Source organism: Puma concolor, chromosome D1 (assembly GCF_028749965.1).
Source record: "Puma concolor isolate L17-30 chromosome D1, mPumCon1.1.hap2, whole genome shotgun sequence".
Lineage (NCBI taxonomy): Eukaryota > Metazoa > Chordata > Mammalia > Carnivora > Felidae > Puma > Puma concolor.
In genome coordinates this window covers 38184365-38196633 of record NC_141676.1, presented here as the reverse complement: position 1 = coordinate 38196633, position 12269 = coordinate 38184365, and the positions used below count along the sequence as shown (strand labels likewise).

General features: G+C 37.8%; 1 protein-coding gene across 5 annotated transcripts in view; it reads left to right on the top strand.

Annotated features, from left to right (window-relative positions):
* The window catches only part of ANO5 (anoctamin 5), a 96552-nt gene that overhangs the window by 43790 nt on the left and 40493 nt on the right, over nt 1–12269 (top strand). For all 5 annotated transcript variants that reach the window (XM_086677810.1, XM_086677809.1, XM_086677812.1 and 2 more), the window contains 3 exons: nt 10880–11014; nt 11367–11472; nt 11569–11629. In XM_086677810.1, the coding sequence (XP_086533936.1) occupies nt 10880–11014; nt 11367–11472; nt 11569–11629 (302 nt within the window). The remainder of the gene's footprint in view (nt 1–10879; nt 11015–11366; nt 11473–11568; nt 11630–12269) is intronic.

Here is a 12269-nt window from a genome sequence, read left to right as displayed (position 1 = left end):
CAGACCCGACCCGGTCTGACCTGCTCTGAGGTCCCAGCACGAGCCTGCCAGGACCTCCTTCTCAGAGACCTGGGTCCCAGCCCCACTGGCCCCCTCCCGTGACTTTAGAGACACCAACAGCCGGCTATGAACAGCTTCTTCTGAGATGACATTCAGCTCCGTGGAGCCCCGGGTTGTTTATGACAACTTTGGTCATCCAAAGTGTGATCCTGTTTCTCAACTCTATAGTTTATGTTTTCTTCCTTGCTTCTAATAAGTCCCTCATTTTTTATATGAATTTTGACTATCCAGCTACAAATCTTGTTTGATTTCTCCACTGTTTTCACTCTGCTTAGTAATAAACAATCTGTGGGGAAGTTCGGCTACTCATTAAAATTTCTCCCTAGACACAGCATATAGAATGGTTCTCACCTGAACCAATATTCACTGTTTTGGTTGCAACGTGAATTTCCAACTGTATTATTCCTTCCTTGTTTAATTGTTGTCACTCAGCATCCTTTTACCCAACTTCCATCAGGAGCCCTGGGAGCTGGATCCTATGTCTTTATAACATTGCTCCTTTTTCCTCGCCAGAACTCTACCCCACTCACTTCACACGTAAAATTTATTTCAGTTTGTTTTCAGTTTTAGTGAAAACCCAGGGAAGTGGCACTCTATCCCTGATCCCTTTCATCCCATTCCTTGCCCTCTTTTCTTATATATTATCCCTTATAACTGGCCAACTTCTCCATTTTCTGATTTATCTTTATGAAAAGAAGCAGATATATGTATTTTCTGAACTTTCTTTTTCATTTTTAAGTGGCATTCTATATAGACTCTTCAGCAATTTGCTATTTTCACTTAATACAGTCTGAAGATCAATCCATATGCATTCATTGAGACACCCTCATCCATTTTTCAGCTTTCTGGTACACCATTATGTGTACTTGGACATTGAGGTAGCCTCCCGGATTTCATGATTACAAAGTGTTTCCATGAGTAAAAATGTACCTGTGTATTTTTGTATTGTTGAGAGTGTGTTTTCAGGGTAAATCCGTATGTATGAGATTGTTGGGTTGCAGGGTAAGTGCGTATGTAGTTGTGTTACATATCGCCAAATTTCCCTTCACTGGGACTGGACCATTGGGAATTCCCACCAACAGTATATGGAAGTGCAGAGTGCATGATTAAGTTTTCTAATTCTTGCCAGCTGACTGGTGGGAAGCAGTGTTTTAGTGTAGCTTTAATCTGTACTTCCCTTATTATGTACACAATTGAACATCGTTTTGTATGTTAAGGGATAGTTTTGTAGCTTTTTAAATGAATAGTATATTCATATCTTTTGTCTATTTTTTCTAAGGATTTTTGCCTTCTTTCTCAATGTTTTTAAGTTTTTAATATACTGAGGTTTTATTACCCTTTATCTGTAGTATGTATTCTTAGTATTTTCTTCAAGTTTTCCATTTGCATTTTAACTTTGCTTATGGTTTTTTTTTTTTTTAACTTTGTTTGGTTCTTGCTATGTAGAAGTATTTTCTCATTTTTTCATGAAGTCAAGTTTATCAAAATTTTTATTACATTTGGATTTTTAGAGACAGAATGCCTTTCTATACACTCAAGATATAGAGGATTTCACCTCCATTTGTTTTACTTGAATAGTTTCAATTTTAACGTTTAGATTCCTGATCCATTTAAAATTTATTCTTACATATTTTGTGAGTATATCTAATTTTATCTACTTGTCCCAACACCATTTATTAAGTTTATTGATGTTGCAGTAATTTGAGGTATGACCTATATCTTCAAGGTTTTTTTTAATAATGTTTGATTTATTTTTGAGAGGGAGTGTGAGAGGGGGAGGGGCACAGAGAGAGAGGAGGACAGAGGACACAAAGCAGGCTCTGTGCTGATGGCAGTGGGCCCAAACTCACGAATTGTGAGATCATGACCTGAGCAGAAGTCCGACGCTCAACTGAGTCACCAGGTGCCACGTATCTTCAAGTTTCTTTTAAAAAAAATTATTTATTTTGAGAGCGAGAGAGAGGGAGGGGCAGATAGAGGGGGAGAGAGATCCTAAGCAGGCTCTGGGTTGTCCGCGTGGAGCCCAACTTGGGGCTCGTACTCACAAACCATGAGATCATGACTTGAGCCAAAATCAAGCATCTGACTTTGGCTCAGGTCATGATCTCACAGCTTGTGAGTTTGAGCCCCGAGTCAGGCTCTGTACTGACAACTCAGAGTCTGGAGCCTGCTTTGAATTCTGTCTTCCTCTCTCTTTGCCCTTCCCTGACTAGTGCTCTGTCTCTCTTTCAAAAAATAAATAACATTAAAAAAAAAAAAAAAAAAGAGTTGGATGCTTAACCAACTGAACCACCCAGGCACCCTGGTACTCCCTTCATCTTATACTAGATTTCTATATGCAGTTGAGTTTATCTGAATGTCCTGTTTTATTCCTTTGATCTAGCTAACTACTCATGCATCAGTACCAGGCTGTTTTAATTATAGCACTTTGGCTGTAGTATGTTTTACTACGTACTGTCTTTGAGTATGTTTTAAAGTCTGTTTGGGCTAATAAACCTCATCATGGCTTTTACTCTCAGTGTTTCTTTGTACATTCTGCATGTTTATTCCTCCATATAAACTTTATTATCAACTTGTCTAGTGCTTTACTAAAAAGAAAAAGATCACTGGTATTTATAAGGGATCACATGAAGTTTATAGTTTAACTTAGACTGGCCTGATAGCTTGGTGATAATTCAGTCATTCTAACCAAGGAAAAGCCATGTGAAGGAAAAGATAGGTCTTTGTCCAAACCTACTTTTGGCTTTTTCAAGAGTGTTACAGACTTTTCTTTGATTACATTAGGAAACTGTCCTGAATTTAATCTGAAGTATTCTATACTTTTGTTGCTTTATAAATTATGTATTCTCTTATAATATATCTTTTAACTTGTTATTATTTACATATTGAATGCTATAATTTTTGCATCATAATTTTATATTCTGATGCCTTAATTTTTCATTGAACCAGTTTTATCATTGATTCTTTAAGGTTATCCAGGTATATTACCATGTCATTTTTTTTTTGAGAGAGAGAGAGAGAGAGAGAGAGAAAGAGAGAGAGCACGTGTGAGAGTGAGTGGAGGAGGGGAGGAAGGAGAGGGAAAGAGAGAATCTTAAGTAGGCTCCACTCACATCCATCTCAGAGCTTGACTCTGGTTTGATCTCAGAACCTTGAGATCATGACCTGAGTCAAAATCAATACTTGGACACTTAACTGATTGAGCCACCCAGGCACCCTGCCATGTCATTTTTAAGTAGAAGGAGTTTACTTTTTCTTTACCAATTCTTAGGTCTCCAGTTATTTTCTTTTGTTCAGTTGCATTGGCTAGTAATTCCAGAACATCTTATTTTTTTTTTTTTTCAACGTTTATTTATTTTTGGGACAGAGAGAGACAGAGCATGAACGGGGGAGCGGCAGAGAGAGAGGGAAACACAGAATCGGAAACAGGCTTCAGGCTCTGAGCCATCAGCCCAGAGCCTGACGCGGGGCTCGAACTCACGAACCGCGAGATCGTGACCTGGCTGAAGTCGGACGCTTAACCGACTGCGCCACCCAGGCGCCCCAGAACATCTTAAATAGTAATGGATAGTGGGTGTCCTTGTCTTGTGGAATGTTTCCAGTGTGTCCTCATAAGTAGAACATTATTTTGGCCTTGTCCATTGCTTTATCATTTTGCTAGGAAGCTTCGAGAGTTTCTTTTTTTTTTTTAATGTTTCTTTATTCTTGAGAGAGAGACAGAGACAGAGACAGAGACAGAGACAGAGTGTGAGCAGGGGAGGGGAAGGGAGAGAGGGAGACACAGAATCCGACCATGCCCTGAGCTGTCAGCACAGAGCCCGATGCGGGGCTTGAACTCACAAACCGTGAGATCATGACCTGAGCCGAAGTCGGATGCTCAACCAACTGAGCCACCCAGGCGCCCCTTTTGCTTGTTTGTTTTAAAGTTTGACTGTTTTAACACGTTATGTTTTGGAGTTGATTATTCTAAGTCAGTTTTTCCTGGTTCCTCCTGGATCCTTTAATGCGTACCTTCTATTTTTGTTTTTTTGTGTGTGTTTGTGTGTGTGTTTCTGGAAAATGTTCTTGGGTTATAGTTCTAAAACGTTAGTTCTTTTCAAGTATTTTAATTTTCTTTGGATTCCAATTCGTTGTATGTTTTGTCTTTTTTGCCTGTCTTCATATCAAGTAATTTCTCTGAGATTCTGTTTACTTCTGCGTGTTATTTTCATACTTTTGAAAGGTTTCCTGTTTTTCTTATCATCCTTTATTAGATTTTCACTGAACCCTCCCTTTCTTCTCTCTCTTGAATACCTCATAATTTCAGCATCAATTCTGATATTACAGTATATGATTTTACTTTTTCCTCTCTTATGGAGTTTCCTCTATTTATTCCATTTCCTCCCACTGTTAATTTTCTATTTCTGGTATTTTCTTATATCTTCAAATATTTATTTGAGGACGTTTGAATTCAGTTTGTAGTGCTTTATTACACTATTTATTTTGTTCTTTTGGGAGAATATTCATTAGCTGAAATTATTTGTTTAACATTTTCAGTTTTTGTAACATAGATTTGTATGGCTATGGTCTGCTTTTGTCTGTCTATATTTAACGCACATAAAGAGTTTCTAGCATTAGAGGGCACTCTTCTCCTAGTTCTTTCCTATTCCATGCATTTCTTTTATGGGTGATGGTATGTGCTTACCATGTGCTATTTCCCTCATTTCTACAGGATCCTAACTACCTCTCTTATTTTCTTTCTCTTTACTGCAACAGCTTTAAGAAGTACCACCCTTTTTTTTTTTTTAATTTTTTTTTTCAACGTTTTTTTTATTTATTTTTGGGACAGAGAGAGACAGAGCATGAACGGGGGAGGGGCAGAGAGAGAGGGAGACACAGAATCGGAAACAGGCTCCAGGCTCTGAGCCATCAGCCCAGAGCCCGACGCGGGGCTCGAACTCCCGGACCGCGAGATCGTGACCTGGCTGAAGTCGGACGCTTAACCGACTGCGCCACCCAGGCACCCCGGAAGTACCACCCTTTATAGCTGATTATTACCCCCAAATATCGCTTCTCTGAGACAGACTCTTCCAGCTGTTGCTTATTTTCAGATCCCCTCCTTTTGCCCAGGACTATGAATTGCCGTGTCGCAGATAGGTTCAGCGTTGATTTAGCTTTTTCTCCCCAGCGAGTGATTTTGTGTGTATTTGTCTAATGTCTCCACCTTACTTTACGTTTTTTTTTTTTTTTTAATTAGAATTTCCTAATTATCATCTTCACTGCTCTTTGGTGCTTCAGATTTGTGGCAGCAAGTGGCAGGTGGTCTGTTGGATATGGGTTTATTTTTTTACCTATAGGTAATTTGATGATCATGGTGTTCTTTGTCATGATGCTGAAGGCCTGTATCAGGTGTGGTTTTATTTCCTCTCCTTGTTGACTTTATGGTTTTTAGGAAAAGTTTTAGAGATTTGATGGCACTTGATAGCAAGAGGATAAAAATAAAAACACCCTTAAGAAGAGAAGGGAATTGTCCAGAGATGCATGATTACAATGCACAAATTCCTTTAATTTTTTAAGTTACTATTTTTGAGAAGGAGAGAGCAGGAGAGGGGCAGAGAGAGGGAGAGTGAGAATCCCAGGCAGGCTCTGTACCGTCAGCACGGAGCTTGAACCCACGAACTGTGAGATCATGACCTGAACTGAAATCAAGAGTCATACACTTAATTGACTGAGCCACCCAGGTGCTCCACACAAATTCCCTTAGTGAGCATTTATTAAACATCACTGGATATCAAGCAAGAGAATAGGGCTACAAAGGTAATCAGAACATCATTTCCTAATATGAATATATTCCCAGGAAGACACAGAAACGTATAATTATAACAGAATGATACTCATGGAAGAACAGCATAGAGGAAAAAGCACCCACTTTTATGACAAGCTCAGGGAAAATTTCACAGCACTGATTCTTGAGCTGCCTCTTGAAAGGTAAGTAGCAAGTTGCTAAGTAAGCAAGTGGGGGTAAGAATGTCTCAGACAGAGAGAAGTACAGAGTGCTGGGCTAAGAAAGAACATTGCACATTTAGTTCTTCGTGTAGGAGTAGAAGCAGGTGAAACTGAATGTTTATCAGCAACGTCATGCAGGACACTGCTAAAAGAAGGGATAAAACCATTGAAGGAGGAAGAGGGCAGGTTCAGTTTTTTGCTTTAAGACCATCACTACATTGGAAATAAGGAGACAGTTGAGAGGGATTCAAGACTGAAGTCAGGGAAGTAAGGAGGCTATTACAAATTTTCAGTGACAGGTACTGACAATCATATCCAAGGTATTGCTAATAGAAAATAGGGGAGACTATGGATTAACAAAAGATTTTTGTGGCAAAATTTATTGCACTTTGTAGATGGCTGGGTGTGGAAGATTAGAAAAAAAAGACATAATGACTTCGGATGGCTAGAAAGAGATTGTCTGTTTGTTTGTTTGTTTGTTTGTTTATTTATTTATTTATTTATTTATTTATTTAAAAGTTTGAGAGAGTGCTTGCACATGCACTTAAGTGGGGGAGGGGAAGAGAAGGAAGGAGGGAGGGGGAGAGAGAGAGAGAGAGAGAGCGAGAGAGAAAATCCCAAGCAGGGTAGCAGGCTCCATGCTGTCCGTGAAGAGCCCAAAGCAAGGCTTGATCATGACCTGAGCTGAAATCAAGAGTCAGACACTTAACCAACTGAGCCACCCAGGTGCCTCTAGGGAGAGATTTAGAATTTAGGAGTCCGATTTTCTGGATTTCACATATTCCGTGTTACCTCTACACGAAACTTAAGTTCCATATTGAAAGATTTGTAAATAGTTTTGCTGTCTTTTGGGGACTTACCATTTTGTCATATTAGATTATATTTTCAAAGAAAACAATGGGAATACCAAGGTTGCTATCATTGGATTATCAGTCTTCAATTTTAATTTTTTGGTAACATTTATTTGTTATTGAGAGACAGAGACAGAACATGAGCATGGGAGGGGCAGAGAGAGGGAGAGACACAGGATCCAAAGCAGGCTCCAGGCTCTGAGCTGTCAGCACAGAGCCTGATGTGGGGTTGAACTCACAAACCATGAGATCATGACCTGAGCTGAGGTTGTATGCTTTACTGACTAGAGCCACCGAGGCACCCCCAGTCTTTATTTTTATATGCCCTCCAATCCTATTTTATCTTGCCAATTTAAGAGCTCTCTATATTTTTTCTTTCGATAACCCCTGTTTTGAGTGGCTTAATACTTGATATGTAGCTATGTAGTAAATAGCTTAGAATATAAGTATATTTACAGTAAATACAATGGTGCTATTAAAATGCTATTAAATGTAACAGCTAAGTGTCTCAGATGTTCATTAACTCACTATAAAAATGAATCACTGTATTTTTATTTTTTTTTAATGAATCACTTTAGATCAAATGTTTGCATTTGTTTGTTCATTCCTCAAGCCTATATTCAGTTAAATTTTATCATCATTCTTTTGATTATTTGCTGTGTCTCAGACTAAGTCTTGGGAATCCAATATTAGACCAATGCTTTCTCACAAAATCTCACAATGAATGTCTTCTACCTGTCATGTGCTATTTAGATGATATGGGGCCACAGATGTGTTCAAAGTCTAGTAAGTAAAACAGGTTAAGAAATGCCCTAAGTGTGAATATAAGGCACATTTTTCTAAAAATAAGTACTTAAAAAAAGAGTTCCCTTTATATTTGAGTCTTTATAGAGTGTCTCATGTTATTAGATTTCTCTCACTTAATTGTTATGAATAGTGAGATAATTTAACATCTTAAATGTTATTTCAAATTTTTTTTTAATGTTTATTTATTTTTGAGAGAGAGAGACAGAGACAGAGTGTGAGCAGGGGAGGGACGGAGAGAGAGGGAGACACAGAATCGGAAACAGGCTCCAGGCTCTGAGCTGTCAGCGCAGAGCCCGATGCGGGGCTCAAGCTCACAGACTGTGAGGTCATGACCTGAGCTGAAGTCGGACGCTTAACCGACTGAGCCACCCAGGCGCCCCTTAAATGTTACTTCAATACTGTGTACATTTTTACCATAATATACATCTAAGATATGTCTTTTGCTTTTTTACACTCTTAGGAGATGGTTTAGTTGTTAATCTGATTGTTAAGCTTCCCAAATCCATGGTTTAGTAAAATAATTTCTATGACTCCATATGTTATAAATCCTCATCTGAAAATTTCTATAAATTTTAAAGAATTTTTTAATACAAATAAAGGTCTAGAGTTCTTGAAGCCTTTTTTTTTCATTCTCAAGGAATAAGATTCTTGATATTTGAAAGTAAGAAAAATGTAGTTCTTTAAAAATAGGTTGTTGTGGGGCGCCTGGGTGGCTCAGTCGGTTAAGCTCCGACTTCAGCTCAGGTCACGATCTCGTGGTCCGTGAGTTCAAGCCCCGCATAGGGCTCTGGGCTGATGGCTCAGAGTCTGGAGGCTGCTTCGATTCTGTGTCTCCCTCTCTCTCTGCCCCTCCCCTGTTCATGCTCTGTCTCTCTCTGTCTCAAAAATAAATAAACTTTAAAAACAAAAAATTAAAAAAAAAAATAGGTTGTTGAACTAGTTTCTTTATGAATTCCCAAACAATTTTAGGTTAAATCTGTAGCAGTAATATTGATGTCTTAACTTCAAAAAAAATGTTGGTTTTGTAATTTTTAAAACATCAAGTGGAAATAGATATGGTAAATAGTAAATTCCACAAAATCAAATATTTTTATCCTTTATTAAAAGAGTTTGATGTTATGCAGTATTGCAGTAATTGCTATATTTTTCAGCAAACAAAAAGAAAAAAGAAAAAACGAGTTCATGTATCCTAAGTGTAAGTGAAGCTAAGGAAGTTGTGAGTGGCAAATTAACAAGGGAAGAAGATGGGATTATAATTTAACTTCAAGTTTGTAGTGATTTGAGGAGCAGAACAAGAGAAAACAACAGTACAAAATGTTTATAATCAGTGAAATAATGAAAAATGGTATAAGCATAAAGATGCCAATTTAATTAGAAGAGATTAGGAATTTTGAAAACTGAAGAATATGAGGTTCAATAAAATTAGTATTAAATATGAGAAAATATTTAAATATTAGGAAATTAAGTTTGTACCTTTATGTTCCAAGTTGCCTTTTTTCTGAGCATGCATGGAAGTTGTAATTTAATATTAAGTGATGTAATAGATTTATATACAGCATGCTATTAGAAGCCAAAAGGATCATATCTATCTACCTTGGAAACTGGAAAGGCTTCACAGATTTAGTAACCTGAGCTCTATATGAATTACGAAGATTAATCTGTTTTTTTTTTTAACATTTATTCATTTTTGAGAGACAGAGAGAGAGGCATAGCATGAGCAGGGGAGGGGCAGAGAGAGAGGGAGACACAGAATCCGAAGCAGGCTCCAGGCTCTGAGCTGTCAGCACCGAGCCTGATGTAGGGCTTGAACTCACGGACTGTGAGGTCATGACCTGAACCAAAGTTGGACGCGTAACCAACTGAGCCACTCAGGCCCTCCAGTTTTGTTTTGTTTTGTTTTTAATGTGATTTTCTGAGACAGAGAAAACTATCTTCTTTGCTTCCTTAAGAGATTCCTGTAAGGGGGACTTTAAAATAAGTCAGTCAGAGAAAGATAAATATCATATGATTTCACTCATGTACTCTTTAGGAAACACAACAGATGAACATAGGGGAAGAGAAGGGAAAGTAAGATAAAAACTGAGAGGGAGGCAAACCATCAGAGACTCTTGAATGTAGACAACAAACAGGGCTGCTGGAGGGGAGGTGGTTGAGGGATGGACTAAGTGGATGATGGACATTAAGAAGGGCACTTGGTGGGATAGGGACTGAGTATCATCTGTAAGTGATTCATCACTGGATTCTACTCCTGAAACCAATATTCCACCATATCTTAACTAGCTTGAATTTAAGTAAAATCTTGGAAGGAAAAAATGCAAAGTTAAAATTAAAACAAACAAAACAAAACTTGGTTTTAAGACTTGAACATTTGTGACAAGTAATGCTATAATTTTTCAACTCTTTGTAAAGCAAGAGCTGAATTGCATATTTTATGGACCTTTTTTTAAATGTTTATTTATTTTTGAGAAAGAAAGAGAGGGAGACACAGAATCCAAAGTAGGCTCTCAGCGCAGAGCCCGACCCAGGGCTTTACCTGATGAATTGACAGATCATGACCTCAAAGTCGGATGCTTAACCGACTGAACCACCCAGGCTCCCCTTTATGGAATTTTTCTTAAGCAGCCCTTTTTAATTCCTTAGTTTGCTACCTCTATCACAATTCTATAAACATCTATCAGAGATCCAAAATGGGAGGGAGATGCAACTTTATACATATAACCACTCTTGATGAATGTGGTGAGAGTACCTTCTTCTATATTAGAAAGAGAAATAAAGCGAAACTCCATGCAGATTAGGAATGTGATTTTGATTTGTTAATTGCTAGAAGTTACATCGCAGAATGTTCTACATTTTAGTACATTAAAGTCTCCTGAAACATTGGAAGCTTTTCAAATTTATACTTATTATTTCAAAATTAAAAGTTAACTTACATTCAGTTGGCTTCCTATTTATATGTGTTAGCTCTTTTGGTCCTTGCACCACTTCTTTGGATAAGCATCGTCTTATATTTTAGGACGTGGAAACCAGAGTTCAGAAAGTTTAGTAACTCTACCAAAATGACAGGGCTAGAAAGCAGTGGAGCCAGGAATACATGTCTCTTCTGAATACAAAACCAAGGGTCTCTGGATTGTATCTTTCTCTTAAACTTTGATACTATCTTTTACCTTCTTTCATAGGGATTATTATGGAGAAAAGATTGGCATGTATTTTGTCTTTCTTGGATTTTACACGGAAATGCTGTCCTTTGCGGCTGTCGTTGGCTTAGCTTGTTTCATTTACGGCTTATTATCAATGGATACTAACTCAAGCAGGTACGTGCAACTGAATTGCCCAAACAGAGAAAACATCTTGATGTCATACTAACTGAAACAACTGCTCTTATTATTTCCCTGGCATTTGTTTCAGAGTGTCTCCTGGTGGCAGCAGATAATTGATACTTCTGATAAAAACCCAAATGTAATGGCTGCCCTCACCTAGTGCTTTACAGGGAAAAATCTATAAATGATCAGCTCTAAAGATTCTGTTTCTCAAAGCATGACTTGACCTACTACAGAGATTGCTGCTTTATTGTCCCTTCTGCCATATTTGAGAAGCTGTGTAAACTGTTGTTCTGTCACCTAAAAGCACATCACTTTTAAAATCACTTTGCTGTCCCCTCTGCAGCACTGAAATCTGTGACCCTAAGATTGGAGGGCAGATTATCATGTGCCCGCTCTGTGATCTAGTGTGTGATTATTGGAGACTAAATACTACGTGTTTGGCTTCAAAGGTATGTATGTATTGTGGTATGGGAAAAGACTTGGGATTTCTCTTTTTGTATTGCGTTTGATACTAAATAGTCTTTGTGATGTTATTGTTTTTGCAGATCTCACATTTGTTTGATAACGAGTCCACAGTGTTCTTTGCAATATTCATGGGAATTTGGGGTGAGTAAATGGCCACATAAAAAACAACTCTCTCCATGTTATGTGTTATATGGTCATATAACATATACTGATGGCATATCTTATATACCAAAGGTGACTTGGGATCTTTGTGTGTTTGCTAACTAACATCAGTACACTGATAAGAGTCTACATCAGTGGTCTGTATTCCTTGGTCTTTGGTCCAAAAAAGGTCTTTATTCATCATCTGTTTATTTCTCTGAGAGATAATATAATTTTTGAAACTTTGTATATATTCAGCTCACACCGTCTCCCAGTGCTATGATAAAAAAACAGTTCAATAAGTATGTAATTCAGGAGAGAGTACACATAAATATTTGCTGGCTGGAAAATACTGAATCATAGATACAAAGTTGAACAAGAATCAACAACTGTTGAGGGCTGTTAAATCAATGTTTGAGTCCAAATTCCCTGTGTATAATTCTGGTTCCAGCTTCCAGTTATATTTGTTAGAAATCTTCCATATAAAGTAGAATTCCCCTTAATTTTGGAAATGTCCCAGTGTTTCATCTTTTTTCTTCTTTTTTTTCATCTTGTTCCTGCTGTCAGTGAGGAAAATATTTTACGTAAAGACTAACTCAGCAGGAGGAAACCTAAAGACTTCCAAAACATGTCCCAAATT